General features: G+C 41.7%; 1 protein-coding gene across 1 annotated transcript; it reads left to right on the top strand.

Annotated features, from left to right (window-relative positions):
• The first annotated feature begins 3,314 nt into the window (after positions 1-3,314).
• tada2a (transcriptional adaptor 2A) lies at positions 3,315-19,105 on the top strand. Its single transcript, XM_075473150.1, has 15 exons — positions 3,315-3,431; positions 3,744-3,850; positions 5,166-5,225; positions 5,307-5,398; positions 6,687-6,844; positions 7,415-7,503; positions 7,741-7,813; positions 7,923-7,986; positions 10,512-10,555; positions 14,670-14,780; positions 15,347-15,418; positions 15,730-15,862; positions 16,201-16,244; positions 16,417-16,496; positions 18,655-19,105. Exons 1-15 carry the CDS (start codon positions 3,407-3,409, stop codon positions 18,838-18,840), a joined length of 1,338 nt encoding a protein of 445 aa, XP_075329265.1. The 5' UTR covers positions 3,315-3,406; the 3' UTR covers positions 18,841-19,105.
• Positions 19,106-21,602: the final 2,497 nt, after the last annotated feature.

Below are 21,602 nucleotides of genomic sequence, written 5' to 3' on the forward strand. Positions count from 1 at the left end.
TAAGTTCTGGTTTTGGTCCACAAAAGAAAGACACCTGAAAACATCCTGATGGTTTTTTTACTTCTTTCTTAATTACTGTTTTGTTAAACAGCTGTTCTGAAAGAGTCTTTCAGAAAGACTGAAAATTTTTTGAAAATCCAAACCGTACATAAAAAGAGGCAAACAGGCATTAAAACTGTGATTCTGTGATGGAAGTAACTACATGGTTCCAGGAAGTGGAGCACTCTCCTGTGGTCTGATTAACCAATATATGAAATTTTCTTTTAAAAAACTAAACAAAACAAATAAATAACTGTGTTTGCTGGCATCACTTGGCTGAAGAAGAGAGGATTCACCTGGCTTATTGTCAGCACATAGCCCAAGTCAGTATCCATTGTAATATGGGGTTATAATAATGGTGAAGGTACCATTAATGGTAAATAATACATACAGGCTTAAGAGCTGCCTATGCTGCGAGGACAGAGTCTGTCTTAGGAAATGCCTTGCTTATTTCAGCATGACAGTGCCAACAACATCAGCATAGCTCTAAAGTATGAGTGCTACACTGGCCCGCTTGTAAACTAGATCTAACACCCACCGAAAACATCTGACATGTTATAAAATGAAAAATATGACAACTGTTAACAAGCTAAATCCTGTACCAGGCACAAAGATAAAAACATTTTTTAAACGTGTAAATTTTTTAAAAACACTCCAAACAAGGCTTTTATGTGTTGTTACTATTGAAAAAAATGGAAATAATCACACTGATTACTTTGTGTTTTATAACCATTTACACAGCACAAAACATGTTTTGATAAACAGAATAAAGTATTTATGGCGCACCTTTTTAGAGAGACATCCCGGAGGAGTGGAGACAGTTATAGCAACATATTTTTACTTTTTGGAACAAGATGCTCCGATGTCAAACGTTTATGTGTGCATATAGTTTTGATCATAAAATGTGCATCCTGCAGGAACAAAAGAAGCAGCTGATGTTAGGGTACAGGGTGAAACTTGGCTTTATCTACAAACCACTTAAAGTGCAAACTGTCACACGGAAATGAGAAGTTCCTCTTCAAAGATAAATAAATTATAACGCTCTCACAGGATTGTTAAACAAACTGTTCTAGCAGTGAGCTGGAAATTCCACAGAGAGGGGAAGTGCCACTGTTCCTACTTTGTGCACAGTCTGTCGGGCGGCCACTTTATTACTCATGGATCTGCGATGCTCTGGGCTCTCGTGCTGACTGAGTCTCTCGCTCGAGGTCTAATGCAGCCCCAGAGGGTCAGGAGACGGGACGGAGGCTACGCTGCTACTGAACACACTTGTCACTGTGGATCGTCCTCACAGAGAAAGCTCAGGGTAGCAAGAGAAAAGGGAGAACATTCAGATTTAATCCAGCACTAAAGCCAACACTAGAGTATTTGCTCTGAATTCTTTAGTTTTAGCATCTTAGAGTTAAAAAATTTATAATTTTTTGGTGTCAAAAAGGGTGAAGTCCAAATGTGAGAGGGATTACATTCCTACACAAATGCTGCAAGTGGTAACTGCAGAAAGGTGATAGGCATAGATTAACATCAGAGAGAATCAGCACTGTTTCTACTGCCACATCTGCACTGAATCAGAGGGTCATTTCACTCAGATCTGAAAAACATTTTTTTTTTTTTCGCTCTAACATTTAGTGGGTTTGACGCACACAGAGCTGCAGCTTTATGTATCTGGGTTGATAGATATTTGTTTGCCAGGTCCCCTAATGTGCAGCCACTGGGGCGTCCTTGAGTTGCTGGAGTAGTTATTATATTCAGGGGCCAAAGCTGGACATGGGGGCTGGAAAATATCAGGTCTTGTGGATATTTATTGCATATTATATTAAAGTGAGATGTTTTTAGGCCATTTTTAGGGTAAGCAGCACTCCTGGAGGAACTTTGTGGAGGACAAAAAACAGCATGCGGTGTTATGTTGTTAAGTGCAGTTTTTTATCATCTGTGTCTTTCCTCTGCTCAGCCGCACATGGTGCACATACAAAGCTCAGGTGTTGGCCTGTGCTGAGAGGAAGACAAAGACTTCCAAGATGCACATTGTTTTTTATTTAGGAAATGGTGCAAGATCAACACCGTGTGGTAAGATGTAGAATGACCGCAGTCACATTTTTCCTGAAGCCTCGTGGAAACGTTTAAATTCAGAAGAATAAAAAGAAAAAAAACATGCTTTGCTTAAGGTGTTTCTGCCCTCTGTTTCTTAAAATTATAAAGATAAGTATTTAGGAAAATAAACCGCATTTCTTTTGATTATATAAAGCCAAGTCGTTATTTCCTTTTATTTCCTTATTAAGTTAAATCAATTTTCAATCAATAAACCTAATATCAAGACTTGTCAATAAATCTACTTTTAGCCAGTGAGAAAAAAAACTGCATACAAAATAGCTGCAAGATGCAATGATAACATGGCTACAAAGAATACAGGCATTTGAACTGTTACCTTTAGTTTACCACCACAAGCACATACAAACATACCTCATGCATACATTGCTACACTTAGTGCAAGACATTTTTAATCTCAACAGTCTTATTCCCTCATTACACTTGGCCCCTGGAGGACCGAAACCCTGCACCACAAGGAAGACATTTCTTCAATCTGACAAATAATTCTGGCTAGAGATTGCACGTATAGTACACGGATGCTTAAATAAAGAATAACGTGTGTTTATATGCCTCAAACTATTTCATGAGAATGTAGCTTTGTTTTGTTGTTGCTTTTTTGTTTGATTTTGTGCATGTGTAAAGTAGTCCTTCCTACCAATCTGCAAGAAATTTAACACAAGAAGAAGAGAGTCTAAGGTAGAAAACTTTGTTGCAGTGGTCTGTGGCAGGTGTAATGAATTACTCGTGGACATTCAGGAGACATTCCTTGTTTGCTGGAAAAGTCACAGAAATTTCGACAATTTTTTAAGTAGAGGACCAGTGGTGCAAAGATGCAGATGAATTCAGAGATTAAACTGATAAAAATTATATTTACATTTGCCCAAAGTGAGCGCGTCCTAGGACAGTGAAAAACGACCCTTGACTATTGCAGCACCATCCATGGGTGCAGCACCTCAAGCTAGGTATGAAGTATTATCAGATCATGAAATGATGTCCCCTTGTCTTGTGTTTTCTTTTTTTTGATCTTTTATTTGCCGACTTTTCACCTTTTCTATATTTACTCCAAATACATATATCTACTGGCAGGCTTGGCAGCAAACCACCAAAGCTTTAAATACTTTTTAACAACTGGACAATTGGAAATCCTGGAGACCTCGAGAAATATCCATCGATGAATATGAGCTCGACTAGCTTTGACTTAATCAGGGTTACTTGCGGGCTTTGAAAAATAGATCGATGCCAAACATAGAACCTCATTTTAATTTTCCGAAAACTTCACAGAATGGACCGTCTAGCTTCTTTTGCAAGTAAGTATTATTATTATCGTACACACCTACATTTAGTAACTGCGGCATGATCGTGAATATCTCAATCTTTTCATATTCCTCATTTTCGCTAGGCTTTAGCTCGCTTGGCTAATATTAGCGTTAGCATACAGCGACACAAACGCTGTAGCTTTCAAAATAAACTTTTTAGAAACATTTCGTGATGTTAACACTCAAATCTCAGTTAATGTGACATAGACTGCACAGCTAAAGCTACATTAGTTTGCAGTGGGCATTAGCCTAGCTGTTGTTTTCCAGCTACTTTACCACGACTTTAAATCTTGTCCATTTCAGATGATCCATTTGATAAGCCACCATGCAGAGGTTGTTCATCATATCTAACGGAGCCATACATCAAGTGTGCAGAATGTGGACCATCACCTTTTCTACTGTGCCTTCAGGTTAGTAAGTGACAAAACACAATACTGTTAGAGCTTTGATTTATTTTCAGACTAACAAATCTGGCAAAAATGGAGTAGAGACACTAAAACAACACAAATATAAAGTAGAAGACTAATAGAAAGCCCCATGGATTGCTATTTTATTCAATTTTATGTGGTAAAACATATTAGGAGAATATCTGATAAATTATTAGTTTATCCCGGACAATCTCCTTGTTCCATTGTGTTGAAATGTTGGACTCAAAGCTCAGTATAGAGATGTATATAGAAATATTCTCTGAATTTATAAATATATCATATAAAATACGGTTAACAGCCAGAAAACAGCTGCTTATGCTACTTTTTTTTAAATGAAATTGTAGAAAAAAAACAAGCAATGACTTAATTTAGTGTAGAAGCTCTTCTAAAACTATTTATTTAGTAAAACAAAAAGTTGCCACCAAAGTGGAGGTTTTATAAGAATTTACAGGGAAAAACAAAGAAACATTTACAGTCCGTTACTTGCACAATTAAGTGGTTTTATTTTAATTTATGTGATATTACTTGTTTCAATACGCACATTAGCAAGCATCTTATTAATCATCCATCAGTTGCAATGCTGGTAAATAAAGACCTTACTCAGGCTGCCAGGCCAAATCTGATTTTGGCAGATCCAAATCGAATTAAGATGGCCTGAACAACAAAAAAACGAAATACAAATTGCAACAAAACTGCATTTGCAATCTGATAAATTGGATTTCAATGGTTGCCTGGATTCTCCAGATGCTCGTTTTTAAGTTGCTTTTGTGTCACAACGGGACGCATAACATTAAATCCTAGTGAGAGAAATCAATGCTGCTATTAGCAGGGGGCTATTCAGAACAGCTGGGAGAGCAGTAGTCCCTGGGCAGAAGATGAAATGTACCTATCTGCAGCCACTCTGGGAGGCCACTTCTGTGCAGGCAACAGTGGAAAGAACCTGCTCTTTATGAGCTGCATCACCAGCATAGTTGTTCTGCCACTGAAGTTGTTTCCTCAGCAACCTGTGTATTTAGCTGATGATGTGTTTGCACACAAATCCGACATGATTGCTTGCAAAAAGAGTGTGTGCTCTGTCCTAAAGGTCAGATTTGAAAAGGAAATCTGATTTTCATTCAGTCTAAGTAACGAAAAACTGTAGTAAACGCATGTAGTCCTATGTGAATTATTATTTTTTTTTTTGGACGTTCTGTTTCTACTGAAATAAAACGGACCAAAATCCTAAAACTGACCATTACATGAACAAATAATGTTTCTGCCGGTTTTGTCTCATCTCAAACATATGGTTTTATTTCAGTGTTTCACCAGGGGATTTGAGTACAAGAAGCATCAGAGTGACCACAAATATGAAATCATGGTGAGTAAAAATTTGTGCTGTTCTCTAGTGTTGCATGAAACACTCTTTCAGAACACATCCTCATGTGTCACCTCCTCACAGACGTCAGACTTCCCGGTGCTGGAGCCTGGATGGACGGCGCAGGAGGAGATGGCGCTGCTGGAGGCGGTTATGGACTGCGGGTTCGGGAACTGGTGAGTGGTTTGTCACTTTGTTTTTTGTGAACAGAGGTCTGTCTGATTGCTCCTTTATTTCTTACACTCCCTGCTGTCATTATGTCAGGTTTCAGGGGGTTTCTGACACAATCTCAGTTTCGTTGCCTGGGGTTGAACCTCTGCATCACAGTGCTCACAAACAGCTGCTGTTTGTTCTAAGGTTAAATATTAATTGTTGGTCTCATGGGCCTGAATGTAACTTGGCACATTAAGTTGATATACTGATGCAGGGCTCAACCGTGACGGCCGCCCGCTTGCCCGGGGCAACAAAACTCTGTGGAGAGTCTCCTTCAAACGTCCGACCAATAAAGTGAAACAACTATGATGAATATTCATTTTTGTTTTTTCAGAATGAAAACTATATTATTGTTAGATGTCCACTTGGTCTTTATGGCTGCTAACCAATCACAGACTGGGATCACGACTGGCAGACCAATAAGAGTCTATAGTTCCCAGGCTAGGGAATTTATGATGTCAAACGAAGCAAACGGCTGAATTTGGGTTAGAAATTTTGTAAGTTTGAACAAGTTTGTGTGGAAAAATAGATGATAAAACGAGATAGAAATGATGAAGTAACACAACGTGACGACAAATTGAAACAACGAAGGACATTTCTCCACAGATGGAGAACACAACGTTGTCCGTTACTCACCAGGAGTTCCTGAAGAAAGCAGACGTGGAAGTTTGAATAACTTATTTTGAGGCTTACCAGTTGAATGGTGGCTAATAAAGTTTACTCTGAAGGTTTGGTAGAGTATTGATGGGGCGGGGGGTGTCCTGTAAACTTTAATGGCCCCAGATTGAAACTGTCAGCACTCACATAAAAGTCTTTAAAAGTTTAATATTTCACAGCAACAAGAAAAAACGTTGTTATTAAGCATCGGCTGCCAACAGTATCCGTGTGGTAGGATCAGCATAAGGTCACTACATGTGTTTGTGATTGTTCAACTTAACCTTCACAGTGCAGTCTTTAAACTGTAAGTTCTTACCAACCTGTCTTCTGAGGAGCAGAGCAGCTGTTCGCTTGTTGTTTCAGTTTTTGGTTCATTGTATTATTTGTCTTTGGAGTAAACGCTTGTTCTTTAACTCGCTTTAGTTGGCTAAATTTAATTTTGCCGTCTCAGTCATTTTTCTCATGAAAGATGTACAACAAGTGAAACAACAGTGTTTGATGGGTTGACTATATTTACAACCTGAAAGATTCATTCATAAATACCTCTCCACACTAACGTATTCTGTCCATTTGTTTACTTTTTGTCTTCCTCAGGCAGGACGTGGCGTACCAGATGCGCACTAAAACAAAGGAGGAATGCGAGAGCCACTATATGAAGAATTTCATCAATAACCCTCTCTTCTCCTCCACGCTGCTCAGCCTGCGGAAAGCAAAAGACTCTCGCTTTGCAGAGGGAGCTATTCCTTTTAAACGTAAGTACCCCCCACATGCTTTATCTCCTCCTACTGGTCTGCCAGTATTACTTTGCCATTTCTGATTGGATGCAACAGATGTGTGCGAATTGCATCAAACCAGCTGTAAAAGCAAAGGTAATGATTTTTGATTTAAAGCCAAATGTTTAAACTCTCAAATGGATTTTATAAGCGATGACATGTTTTGGTTGTTATTTTCAAACAGTGCTTTGTTTGAACATGGTTTTATAGAGGCTCTCAAATAATAATGATTGCAGTGTTGATTATAAGCCTCCAGAGCAGCCAAAAGAGAGATTGGTATTCAGGGAAAAAACAAAAAACTGAAGTGAAATCCGACTTGCAGCCTGACAGTTGGACCGAAGCAGCTGGTTTGTCAGAAAGTTGCCGCGGCTCCTGGCAGGCTTTAGAACTCCATCTGCCGCAGTGTTTGAGAGCTTGGCAAAGGTTTTGCTGTCACAAGACAGAACCACCACACCTCTGACTGTTAACCTTTTACACTTAGAGAATAAGTAGTTTTACATTTTCACCGTGTCATGTTTTGTTTTTGCATGTATTCTTCGGATGCCACAGCCTCTGATGATCCCCCTCGGCCCACGTTTGACTCTGTGCTGTCTCGGGACATGGCGGGATACATGCCGGCCAGAGCAGACTTCATGGAGGTGAGGGGGCACATTAGTGCGTCTGCTACCATGGCCTGTCAGCATGAATTAATCAACAGAACGGCCACGAGAGGGGTCATTATTAGTTTAAAAATCTGACTCATGCCTTTGTTGCTGCCCCGCAGTTGGACTCATCCTCTCTTTTGCTTTTCTCATGAATTGCTTATCATTGATCGGCTTCATGTGAACTTGGATCGAACTGGCAGATTCTGAAAATGATTTTTCATTCTCTTTTAGGAGTTTGACAACTACGCAGAATGGGATTTGAAAGACATTGATTTTGTGGATGATGACTCAGACATCCTAAGGGGTAAGTCGAGTCTTTAATAGATTCTTCTTTTCTTGTGTTTTATCGACAACCAGATGACAACACTGATCTATAATGCCGACTAACTGTGTGGCGTTTGCTTCTTTCACAGCACTCAAACTGGCTGTTGTTGATATATATCATTCAAGATTAAAGGAGAGACAAAGAAGAAAGAAGTAGGTGCTTTTTTTTATTTTTTGTTATTCATCAAATGATGAAAAATATATTTAACATCCTGCAATAACCCCAGACTGTCAGCAGGTGGCATCATAAGCTTCTGCATCGGCCTTCTGGGGCCTTAATTCCCAAAGATACTTTTAAAGCTTTCAGGTTGAATAAAATGTATTTCCTGCTTGATTAAAATTTCTAAGGCAGAAAATAAATCCATTTCTGTCCCCTTCTGATATTAAGTAATTCACTGTGCTGATGTATTTGTGCCTTCAGTGTTATTTTGCCTAAAGCACTTTCAAAGCACGGCCGAGTCCTGACAGGCTTGGACTGTCACAGAGTCAGCCGCAGACCATGATTTGCACATTTAAGGGTTTTACTCGAGCTCTCATTACAAGCTGCGCATAGTCATTCAGGTTGAACTTAAAAGCTCTGAAAACCTAAATGTGTCTTTCTCCCAGTGAGCAGTGCACAAGCCAAAATGTTTGACACTTTGCCCAGTTTTAGGCTGGCAAACAGAACATCCTCCCTGTGGTTGCAAAGTGTAATATAATATAATTCATTGTTTTGCATATCGCACGCAGCATTGTCCTCACTTTTCCCTCAACTCAAGCCTCATTAAAGCTCACTCTTGACAAGATTAAGAACTGTAAAATTGTCATCACAATATCTAGTGCTTGTGGCACCGGTTGTGCCGCATTTGACAAATTAGAACAGCGGCGTGATGCGTGCAAGCAGGTCTTTTATTATCGACGAAACATAGAGGCACAGTTATCGTAGGTGTTTCTAAAACATTGAATACTGCTTAAAAGTAAAGCAGATGAGTTGGAACTGTGTAGTTACATTAATGCATGAACAAAGTACCATCTGTGCCTTCTTCTGGTGTCCTTCCTGCTTTGAAGCGATGTCATTTTCTCAGAAGTAATGCTTACTGTTTTAGGATATAGACTAAAGCAAGTCCAACATGCCTCCGGCGCTGTTATAAATGCAATGACCAATGCCTCGAGCATAATGCTGTCTTTAGAGAGGCTTCACAGAGCTCATCTAACAGTCTGGCTGTTTAAGTGTTGCAGCGTTCAGGTTTGTTTCAGCTTCTCTGTCTCTGTTGTTCTGCCTGCACTCATTGAGTTAAATGGGCTGGTCGAAAGAACTCAAGTGTTGCAAGCATCATCTAAAATGATTATGCACTTATCAAGCAGAAACTTACTGCAGTACTGCTACAGAATTATTAAGTTCTTTAAAAGTAGGCAGTTCGAAGATTTTACTGTGTGCGTCAAGCTGTCATTATTTTGTTATTTCTCTGTATCCTGGTGTTGTGATTAATAGAAGATTTAAGAAATTAATAGATAACGAAATTGGGAATTTCTCCCACCATCTGCCTGCTTGTTGTCACTCTTGGCAGTTCAAAGACGGCCCTAGCTTCAGTGCATCCTTCACTAAATCAACTTTAAAGAGTTTGTGCCTCCAGAGCATGGTGGAATGGCATGTCTGGCTGGGAAGGCATGTTCCAGCTCCAACCTCCAGCCGTGCTCATGTTTTATGGTTGCTAACTCGTCAGAGACGCTTCCAGGATCAGACCTTGAGCTTTGCCACTGATCCTCAGAGCTCACATTTAAGGGCATGTCAAGTTTTTAGGAGCCCTGCATTCACTTATCTCAAAGTGATACTAAAGTGATACTAAAAAGTCCTGAACTTCTTTTATGGAGGTTTTCCAAACACCGACTGCGATGTTTCCATGCCACCCCTTCTCCACTGATACAGTTTCACTACTATCTCAAAGCCAGTTCTCAATCTTGAATATATTTGTTTCCGTTTCTGGGACACAGAAACTGGTTACGGCGCACCACCAGCTCGTTACTGGTCAAGATCTTACAAATGCTGATGTCAGACTGTGGGTGTTGTTTAATGTGTTCATTTTTTTTTTTTTTTAGTTGGCGTTTGTGAATAGTGACCTCTGTCCTGTTTTGAGTTGCGGTCAAGATTGCGGTTGGCAACTGTGCTTCTAAATGCTGGCTGATGTTTTAATATCACCAGCTGCTGTGTATAAAACCAGTTTGTACCACATACGGTGGTGAATGATAACTAATTGTTGGGCTTACCGTACCTGGCTGTTTTATGGAGAGACGATCCAGAAATACTAATTCCACGCACTTTGACAGAAATTCTTGGCAGATACTGAGCAGTTTTCCATTGTATTTAAGACATGCTTTGACCTTCTTAGAAATTGTGAAATCGTTTCTGTGACGTTTTGTTCAGCTGTTTAAAATAGTCGGAGGATGTGCAGTAGTTTAGGGTGCAGCTGAACTGCCTTGCATTGCTTTGCTTAGGGAAGTGTTACTTTTATTTTTTACCGACCCTCATAGAAACATGGAGGTGAAACGTGTGGACCCCTATGTCCATATAACACAGTTAAGCTGAATAACACCATAGTGATAGAATTATCACACAGTATTCAGTTGATTTTTAGCTAATCTCAACAGCCTCAACAATCCGATTATAAATAAAATATTTACATTTTTTTTTTCTCTTTCAGGATCATCCGAGACCATGGATTGATCAACCTGCGGAAATTCCAGAGTGAGTTCCCCCCCACACACTAAAAACGCTCACGGGCTCGGCTGTGACAGTATTCATAGCAGCTTGGGGAGACATCTCATATCTAGCTGCCAAATCGCTGCAGAGCGTTTCTATGGATGCACACAAACAACCTCGCTGTAATAACCACGGTTAACCTCTGTGGCCTGTGGGGTTGCTCGAGTGTGGCAACTGTCGCGGCTTGCATTTACGATCGGTGCTACGAATAGTCTGTTACACACTCACCTCCACAGTGTAACCGCGGTCCTCATTTGATGAGCTTTGCTGCCGTAATGACTGAAATGTGGCTCGGTTTATCGATCCACCTGTTACAGGTTGGATTTCAGAGAGGTCAGTAATATAATTCTTTGCATCTTGTGGGTTTTTCATTAGATGGCGAGGGCTGCCAGAGATTTGTCCAATTATAGTATTTCGTAACTACGTGCGACCACCCGGCCCACTTTGACACCTCCACGTGACGCCGTCTGTGGTTTGGGAGTTGAAGAGTTCTCTTCTCATGTTTTATTTATGTTTCCCCTCAGCCTCCAGTTAGCCCTCCTCCCTTTTCCCCTCCTCTCCCTTATCGCTCCAGTCTTTCAAGACAAAAGAGAACTCGGAGTGGCTGTGGAGCTGCAGACTGGTTGTCATGGAGACTGACAAAGGGTGGGTGTGTGTGTGTGTTCTTGTGCGTGTCACATGCAATGATGGAAGCTGTATCTGAACCCAGGAGGCTCACAGTGTCATGTCTCAGTGCTGCTGGAGGCAGAATGACCAGCTGATCAGTTGTTTGTATGCAGGTATGAAATCACACAGAGGTGGAGCACTCGGTCTCCTTGGAGATATGAACGGCACAACTGTGTGTCCGCTCTTTTGTGTGTTCAGCCTGAGATGGAAGCTGCTAATTGGCGCTCACATGCTGTAGTGTGATGATGGAACTTGACCAGCACACATGCGGCAGCTCCGCTCTCTGGCTTCGACACTTGTGTGTTACTCAGCAACACGTCCGATGCTTTCAGACCAACACAACAAGCCTCAGAGTGTGCATGCTTGTTGAGCGAGTTAGGTGTGGCGAGCTCCACCGTGACATTCTCAGGCACAGAGATGTGTTTTGATGCCCCAAAGTTGCTGGGTCTTTTATTGAGTTCAACATTTTTATTTCTTGTTGTACTCTTCGAGCTCTTACTAATTGCATTTATACGTCATAAATCAGTGTTTCCCGCAGTGCATTATAGTCAAGGCGGTCGCCTAAGCACACTCGCACTGCCGCCTTGCCAACGTTCCCAAAAAAAAGCTGTGATTGACAGGTAGGATTCCTCCACCCTAACTTGATTGGTTAAAAACAGCCGGGAGCGCTCGGTTTTTGCAAGCATGATTACAGGCTTCAGAGGGAGCTACAGATTTCGTTATTTTTCCTAAACAGCCTATTTAATATTCTACTTCCAGAATCCCATGACAGTTCAAGCTAATATGACTAAAAAAAAGTTGCCGACCGCAGCTTTAAAAGATAGCATTGATAACATTGAATTGCGACACCTACTGGTTGTTAATGTAAATAGTTAATAACGTAAATAAAAAAGTGTTACAGCTCTTAAACAGCTTTGTTATTGCTCTAACAGCCCCCGTCCTATTCCAAGTACCGGCCGACGACTCACCACCTTGACTAAGCAATTTCCTGTGGGAAACACTGTAAATCATGAGCTCCATGAAGTTGGCTCTGGTTTCTTTTTTTCCCTGTTTTTATCCTCCGCTTGTGTTCGATAATTGTTTTAGAAAAAAATAAAACTAATCACCAAATAGTACAAGGAACAGTTTTCACCACAGAGTTATTAATGTTTAACAGTGCAGTTTTATATATATATATATATATATATATATATTAGTGGTGGGCATAGATTAATTTTTTTAATCTAGATTAATCTCACTGAAATCTAGAAATTAATCTAGATTAAAATGGCTCATTCAGGGGTCCGGCAATCCGCGGGGTTCACGGAAACAGACGTGTAAACTTTGGTTCCTATCCAAACAATAGTCATTTAATCCTCAGACTGTTGCAATTGCCGTGTCGAGTGCTTCAATACAATAGTGTAGTAACCCCACGCATACCTTTCTCACTGCAATTAAGTTTTATTTCTGATTTATTTCGGATTTTATTTCGAATTTAGTTTCTTTTTCACAGCTGCCTCTGCTATTCCTGCTCTTCTCAGGTGTACCTAATGTAGTTTTACATCATTTGTAACGTGATGTATATCTTGTATAACAAATTGTAAATAACAAAACGTTTATTCGTGTCCCTGCCCTCTCTTTCCTCATGTTTTTTTGTCGCGGGGGTGCTGCACAGCCGGGGGGCCTTTAAGAATTTAACATTCTAAATGTGACGTCACGAGCTACCAAAGCTACCAAAGCAAATTCTCAAGCGAAGCTTCTCCAGCGAGGTCGCTCTTGGTGTACACGCAGCAGGCAGACCAGCTTATTCACATGCATGGCTCCAGCAGTTTCTCTAGCTTCGCCAACTTCTCATATTCAGCACTTGTTGGGAGCGCCAGGTGGTGCTGCTGTTGAGATAGCGTTGTGTGCAGTGCGTCTCTGTTGCGCCACACGCGCTTGATCATCTCGAGGGTGGAATTCCACCGTGTTGGAACATCTTGCACGAGCGGCTTCTGAACTTTCCCAAGGGAGGTTTGCTGGACTTTCAGCTCGTCTGCGTTGGCCGGACTGTGTTTGAAATGTCCCACCATTTGTCGACACTTGGCAAGTAGCATCAAAAACCCCTTCTCGCAGTGACATTACAATCGCTCTCTGTACAACATGTGCAACACACGGCAGATGCTCGAAGGGCAGTATCCTCCCTGCGGCCACCATATTAGGAGCGCTGTCTGTTCCAACAGAGCAGATTTTGTCAACTATCCCCCACAGATTAGCGACCTCCATAAACTGCCTAGCACAGGCTTCTGCAAAGTGGCGTTCTTCTGTTTTCATCACACCTAACAGCAGACAAAGTACATCGGCCAACACCCAAGCAAAAATATTAAGGTAAAAGTCATCACAGTTTGCTTACCTATTTTGACCCAGTTCCCAACCCAACTTTGAGAATAGATTAACGGCGATATTTTTTACATCGCCCGATAAGACTCTCAAATTATCGCAGCACGTTAACGCCGATAACGGCCCACCACTAATATATATATATATATATATATATATATATTTCTCTTCCTAGTCCTGACCTCAGGACCAGGGAGGGTTTTAGGTGTCAGGTTGTCATCTGTCTTAGTGCAGTGGGTAACTTCAGACAACCTGAAGCTGTTCCTAATAACTTAACATGAGAGAAAAAAAAGTTATTTCCCAACACGTATATCAGTAACTATTGCAAAAAAATTACATGCTCTGACAATGAATAAATACAGTTACATTACACATTCCCCCATCCTATGGGCCATAACCATACCGTTGCCATAACCATACCGTTGCCATAACTATTTGGTTGCTACAGGAAAAATGTTTCCATGCAGCAGCCTCAAAAGATCCTATCAGCAGCACATCCACAGAGCGGCTGTGATGTTAGTGTAGCAGCACGCAGGAAAGGTTTCATTCCGATGACTCTTTGATGGAGGTGCAAATGTTGCTGTGCAGTCGTAACTATTCACAAAACCCTCCAGAGTCCGCTAAATCTCCCCGGAGTCCTTTTCCAGGGCTTTGATCTTCAACAACCGTTTTTATGTTTTTGTTCTTCCAGATTTCAGATCCACTGTTCCTGTTGACTGTCACCTTTGAGTGTTATCGTGATGCAGTATTTATAAAGTTAATGAAATACAACCCTTGCCAAGAATTTCTGTAACTTAACTCGCAACCATCCCAAAATGATGGAGGTTAATGGTAATTGTGTTTTTTTTCTCAGTAACAAAAGCCTTGACCAGGGAGGCTCAGACTTGAAATGTTTTCATCATGTTACTGGTTTATATGAACATAAACCCTGTGTTGATTCAGTGTTTATTTTGTTGGAGACCTACACTACACACTACTACACAGACTGAACTATCCATGAGGTGGATTTTTCTTTCATGTTTCTGAGTTCTAATATCTGCTACCCACTCACTCCTCTCCCGTCTCTCTCTGTTAGTGCTGGAGCGATGCTACCCAAAGGAAGTGCAGGAGCTGTATGACGTCATGAGGAGATTTGCCAGAGTGGTTGGACCCACTGAACACGACAAATTCATCGAAAGTCACGCACGTTAGTATTTGGCTGAGTACACATGGCAGGTTTACATGCAGTGTGTGCAACATTTACAAACACACATAGAATTAATTTGACAAGATCTTGCCAGACTGCCTGGACTTGGGTAGCATGTTGTAGCCTGAAAGGATATGATATGTTTTTCTAAGAGAATTTCTGTGTTTGAATGCATGAATGATTAAAACTGACATGAAATGGCTTTGAAAACTAGTTCTGCTTCTTTTCATAGGTGTTAAAAAGCCCCTTTCCCGCAGATGTTGCGTTATAATATTGCCCATCAGAGCCCATCGCCGCACCTCTGACATAATAGCATAACGCTTCCCTACTGTGTACAATTCAGGAATCTTAGGAACATCACAAACATTTCACAAAATTAGTGGATGTTGGTCATCACAATCTGCCGTTGTTTTTATGGCTCTCATAAGACCGTCTGAGTGCCTCTGAATATGCATTCGTTGTGCTGGATGAAGTGTTGAGCTGCAGCTGTGAGAGCGCTTGGGACTGTTGAGGAAGCTACGTGAGCAGGTTTGCATTTAACTGCCTTCATCTCTTTGTCTTTGCAGTGGAGTTTGAGCTGAGGAGAGAGATCCGCAGGCTGCAGGAGTACAGGAAAGCGGGGATCAAGTCTTTCTGCAGTGAGTCGAGTTTGACCTTTTTTCTCCTTGTTTCAGTAAAACTTCAATTCATAGTCGCATGAATAAGCAGGAGGACGTGTTTATATTCACACTTTTAAATGTTTTTTAAGTGCTGCTGCAGCAGAGCAGAGATGATTAGATGCTTCCTTTTTTGGACTGTTGGTCTAACAAATCAAAGCTGTGCGACATGTAAAAAATGCATTTTTGATTGTTTTCTGGTATTCCAATGAAAAATGAAGTTTCTGGTCACAGCTCTAATTCAGATCCTTTTTTCTTACGCATGTGTCTACCTGTCTGCGTCGTGGCATCAGGTGCCAAGGTGTATGAGCGGGTGAAGCGAATGCGTGAGGACGAGCGCAGGAAGAGGACCATGCTGTTCGACGTGCTGCAGTACATCCAGGATGGCAGAGCCTGTCAGCAGTGGCTCAGCAAGCAGGCTGCAATGTGAGGCTCCAAACTTCCTGCGTGTTGCTCAGCACGTAATAAACAGAGATGATGACCTCTGTTATGCCAAGCAGTCATTTGTATTACCATGCATCCCATTTCCACCTCAGCCTCCACTGTGTTTTTAGCCTTTTTAATGTGCTGCTGCTCTGGTTTTGTTTTTATCAAGGGCATTTTCTTTGGGTGTTATCCAAGTTCCACCTTAGGAAAAAAGCATTTCAAACAAGATGATTCATCTTTTTTGGATGACTTTCTGGAGAGAAAATAGTCAACAAAGCTCGTCTGTGTCTGTATAAACAAGGCAGCAAAGATAATAACGCTTTTCTCTCCGATTACAGAGACGCTGGCGTCACTCCAGCTGTCACAACTATCACAGTGTCAGGTACAATTTTTTTCTCTCTGTCTGCCTTTCTGTGTTCCATCTTCTGTTGTCTTGGCATGGCCCCAGGCGCTGCCACATAAGCGCAGACACTTCCATAAATACTCAGAAAATAGGTTCATGAATACACATTTATTTTGCTGCTTCTCACTGTTGTTGAATTTCTGCTGCACAGCGACTGGTAGACGAAGCGCTCCTCCTCTCAACCTGACCGGACTTCCGGGAACAGAGAAGCTCAACGAGCGGGAGAAAGAGGTACAGCCACCACTTTGTATGCTTCACGTGATGTTTTTGATGACTTCACAAAGGTTCAAACTCTACCTGACAAATGCACCAGCCTGGAACTATTTCACTTGCCACTTAAGACAAAAGTTTCAAGGTGAATTTGTCTTTTAAAGTTGGAGCCTCTGACTCGGGGTTAGCTTAAAAATTAAATAAGCTTAAACATAAATACATTTTTATTTCGCTCTCCATATATTTACGGTTCTTTCACATTGTCTTTCTCTAATGACATCTAAAAGTTGTTTCAGAAGGAAAATTAGCTTTGCTAATTCTCCCTCCGACCTCGCATTGCTTCTGATGTGAAAGACAAAAGAATTGACCAGAGTTGCAGATACCCATGTCTCCATGGCAACAATAAAAATATCGGGGAGTAAATGCTATAACATCTAGGATGGTGTTTTTCAAGTTTTCTATTGATGGTGCGATAAAATCGTTATCATGAATTATTTTTTATATGATTATCGTCTCTTGAAAAATAGATATCGTTGAATTTATTTAATCTTGGAGGCGGGTAGCCATGTTTTTGATTCATGCACGCAAGCAAGTCTCATGAGATGGAGCACTCGCCAGTCTTCCCAGCTGCTCTGTGTATGCCTGCTTTTCCTTGAAAGGGAAATGAATACTAGCAGGTGTCGCCTCCATGTGAAAAGTGTAATGCTGCCAGTACAGCTCAAGTAAGTGGCCTTATTTGCTGCGTGCACTCTGTCCTTGTGCTCAAGGTCAGTCTCTGCAACATCTGTTACGGAAGAGATTTACTAACGTAAGACCAAGAAAAGTGTTGTATTTCCACAAAACTCTGAAATGAGATTTTAAATGAAGTCATGAGGATGCATTCTCAGTCGTATACATCATCCAAATCCTGTCTTTATGTTTGTAATTCCTGCATGGTGTAGCCTAAAGCAATACTCCCCAAATATTATGATATTGCTACAGTATAGATTACTGTTATAGATGGACAATGAAAAAAAGATATCAGTTGACAAACTTTTAGAAAGTGTAGGATTGAGAGACACGTTTCCCTTCCTTTCTGTAGACATCATGGTCGCTCACAGCCAGTAGTTCAGCTTCTCAGTTGCAGAGACCATTTCTCTCCGTGTCATGTCATGTCCAGGAGCACAACATCTGGCGCCAGCAAGCATCGCAGCACCCCCTCTTCCACTGTTACCTCTCTGTCCCCGTTCCTCTGTGTAGTCTGGAACCCGGGCAGAGAGATGTTGGAGTCGTTCCTTTTGCCACGTTTAGGTGAAACAAACAACACTGCATCCCGACATTCCCGATGCTACCTTGTCAGGGCCTCAAGTCGATCTGTCCTATCTGCCAGTGATCCCTCCCATCCTGTGACGATTGAGGGAAGAAAGGGTTCAAACCTCCTCCTCCTTCCTCCGCCCCGCTGCTACTCAGCATCCTGGATATCTCCCCAACTCATCTTGACCAGGGGTCCCACTCTGGTGGTCCCAGGCATCACCTGGTTCCTAAGATGCACAGTCAGCTGCTCCCACATGCAAATAACTTCCCCGTTTCCACGGTTACACATCATAACAGATGTTAAAAAGCACCAGCAGCACAGCATCCAAACCAGTGTAGAAAAATGCTTCAAAAGTCAGTGTGGATGTCTTCAACCGGGAATACATCATTCAATTATTTCATGTGGTCGGAGGTGTGTTTTAAGGGTCTTACGGGTCGGTGTTAGAATTGATATATTCCACTGGTTTGCTCAGAATTTACCGCAGTCAGTTTTGTGTGGAAAGCTGCCACTTCTGAGCAGCCAGAATAAAATGTGTTTACACAAATGTGCAGGCAGAGTTGGTGCACCACAAACAATCACAGAGCAGTGCTGCTGCAGCTTTTTCCTCAGAACTGTGGCCCACTGTGTCTGTAGCCTGTCTTTGTAGTGTTTCTTTGTACAAACAGCACAAATAAACACAGTCTGTCATTGAAGGCTTTTGGGATGATTCACACTGTTGTACTCGTAAAGATAAACCGAAGCAGCTTCTCACAGACTGAATCGGGAGTAGCCGATTATCCGACGAGCACTCGAGCTTCCATTGCATACCGAGGCCTTAATTAAGACACCGTGCATGTTTTAAATGCCACTATCTGTTCCTAATCATTATGTGTGTGTGTTGTGTAGCTATGTCAGGTGGTGCGGCTGGTGCCCGGGGCTTACCTGGAGTACAAGCAGGCCTTACTCAACGAGTGCAGGCGGCAGGGTGGGCTGCGGCTGGCGCAGGCCCGAGCGCTGATCAAGATCGACGTCAACAAGACACGAAAAATCTATGATTTCCTCATCAAGGAGGGCTACATTACAAAGGCGTAGGAGCCTCCACAGGGAGGGCTGCATTGTGGTCAGTCGTACATTTTAATGTAACCTTGTAATATTTTCAGTGTTTTGTAAGAAGTTCAGATTGTTGCTGCTCTTTTGAAGTACTCTAAATTGTTTTGTCTTGTGTCTTTTAATTTAAAGTGTATTAAAATGACATCTTTGTATAACTTTCAGACAAACAGGAGCTCATATTAAAATGAGGATATATTTGGTTTCTCCTGACATAAATGTGAATAAAAAAACAATTTGGTGTACAATACTGATTTGAAGTTGTTTGGATTGACATTTTCACCAGCTCTGCATTCTATGGGTCCGTAGTTATCGACATAATTCAAATTGCAGTGAATTCATCGCATGGCTCTAGACACCAACTGTATTGCATCTCTCCTGACGGCTTCGGTAAATATTCGTGGCGATTTGAACCGAAAGTTTAAAATTCGAATGATTCGCTCTGTAAGACCTGTTGCCATAGCCTAGAAATCTAGACGCCCCTAGCGGCCGCAAATGGAATTTGCTCCGGGGCTAGTCTAGTCACTTGTAGTCGTTTTGTAAGGTTCCAAATCAAAACTTAATCGAGCCAATCAAATCGTGAGGAGCGGGGTCGGAGGCAGGGCTACCTAGTGACGACAGAGGTGCGACGTTTCAGTGTGTAGTTCCAGAGAGAGGTAAAAAAAAAAACTCTCTTTAGATTTATAGGGAAACGAAGTAAACTTACATCTGAGAGCAATCCCCAGTCAATTGCGAGCATGATGTACCAAAGACAGCGGGCCGATCTTCGTCTCAGAGCTGACAAAACTCTCCGGTAAGGCATTTGAACGGTCAAATTCCGTTAACGGGACGAGAGTAGTCAAAACGGCAAACCGGAAGTGCGTTGCTCACTGCGGCTATTTTTAGCAGCGCCGAATTCGTGGGAACAAAATTGTAAATAGCCGGTATTTTGTCAGATTTTCAACACCTTGGGGATCTAAACGACTACTTTCTCGCCTGAAAATGTTTCAAATGTTGCTAAAGTTTACAGAGTTTAGAGCTTAAGAGAAATCAGCTTTTCAGGCCGTAGACTACTGACCACAATGTACATTCCGTAGCGTTGACTACGTAAAACTTCTTCATCGCTCTGATTGGTTGTTGCGCCATCCTATTGCGTGGCGTTGAACTTGACAGACAGCCGTTTATCCCGCCCACACTGCTATCCAGCGTCACTAGACCCTTGTACAGCTTTTTGCTGTACGGGTCTGGCTTGCTAGGCTACTGTAGCCGCTGATTTTCGGCCAAGTTCTAGTGTCATTTGGCACAACTCAGACTTTTCTCCTCGTTTCCCTTCCTGAAGAATAGTTCTTGACGGCCACAGTTTCATAGAGACCATTTCTGATGAGGCTTCAGCCAACAGTAGAAGGAGAGGTCTGACACTCTCAGGTGTCAGACCTGTGTCCAGGGCCGGGGTGGGCCATTTTCTCAGTCCGGGAATTTAATTCAAATTCAGGCCACTCTGATATGGAGGAGGAATTTGAGTCCATGAAAAAAGATAAAACAAACAAAAAACAATTCTTAAAATATATTTAATAGTGAGTTGATAACCACAGTGTGCGCGCCTCTGTGGAAATGCACGATATGACGGCGAGACGAAATAGGTTACAGTTGCAGAGGAGATAAGCGTGAAAGCACATTTGAAACTGTTTGTCAAAAAAGGGAAAACTGGAATGTAAAGCAAGTGTTCGGTTCGTTTACACACAGCAAGCACGGGACGTGAACGTGTCTGCATCTGCATTCGTGTTCAGTCCGAAATGGATAGAAATCAACAAGAAAACAGATTCTTCCTTTCACATCAAAGCGTCGTGCCCGCGCGGTGTCCGGATAAGTGCTCATTGCAACTTGAAAATAGAACAGTCTATTCCCTGCACGGGCGTGAGCGGGCTCAGCTCACATTATAATAAATGGGAGGGGAAGGCTTGAACATGAAACATGATGCTGATTCCCGCGGATAGAACGCGCGTGCAGACTCTCCAGTAATTAAAAAAGGCAACTAAACACCCCAACGTGCTCGCGCTGCCCCTGCCCTGCACACGCAAACCATGTACAATATTTGCATACAGCCCTTCTAAATAATTATATTTATTTTAATTACATGTTTGAGGTGCATTTAATAACAAATATCAAACAACAAATGTGATCGCCCCTATTTAATATTGCGTTAGTAACCACATGCGCGCCTGTGGGAATGCAGGCTACAGTTGATGAGGAGATAAAGCGTGATAAAGCGTTACGCAATTGTTCATCAGAACTGGAATGTAAAGAAAGTGTTCGGTTATTCTTTGAATATAGGAATACTCTTATAAATCATATAAATTGTGAGATTTTACATATTTAACAACAAAAGCTGTCAGATGACAGTTGAGTTGACATTGCAAACGTTCGCCACGTTATAGCCTATTTGATCAAATTCACAACCAGGCCTATTATCCATATATCTCAGTAACCTACCAGCTTGTCTTGAGAAGATATCTGTCAATTTGGCTGCAACCTCCTGTCTTTTTTTGAGCTTAGCCCTCTCTGTTCCACCTGGCCTCTTTCTACCCTCCATCACTGACGCGCTCTGTTTCGCGCCATTGTTGTTTAAAAGACGAGCCATGGGCCAAACCATCTGAAACATTTGGGAGGAGAGAATTCCCTTACATGGTAGATTAGAACCTATTTAATCTGCTGTGATGCAGCAGGCGGCTGCGCTGCAATGGTGAATTTATGCAGACTACAGTTGAATT

The sequence above is a fragment of the Odontesthes bonariensis genome, chromosome 9 (genome assembly GCF_027942865.1).
Source record: "Odontesthes bonariensis isolate fOdoBon6 chromosome 9, fOdoBon6.hap1, whole genome shotgun sequence".
NCBI lineage: Eukaryota > Metazoa > Chordata > Actinopteri > Atheriniformes > Atherinopsidae > Odontesthes > Odontesthes bonariensis.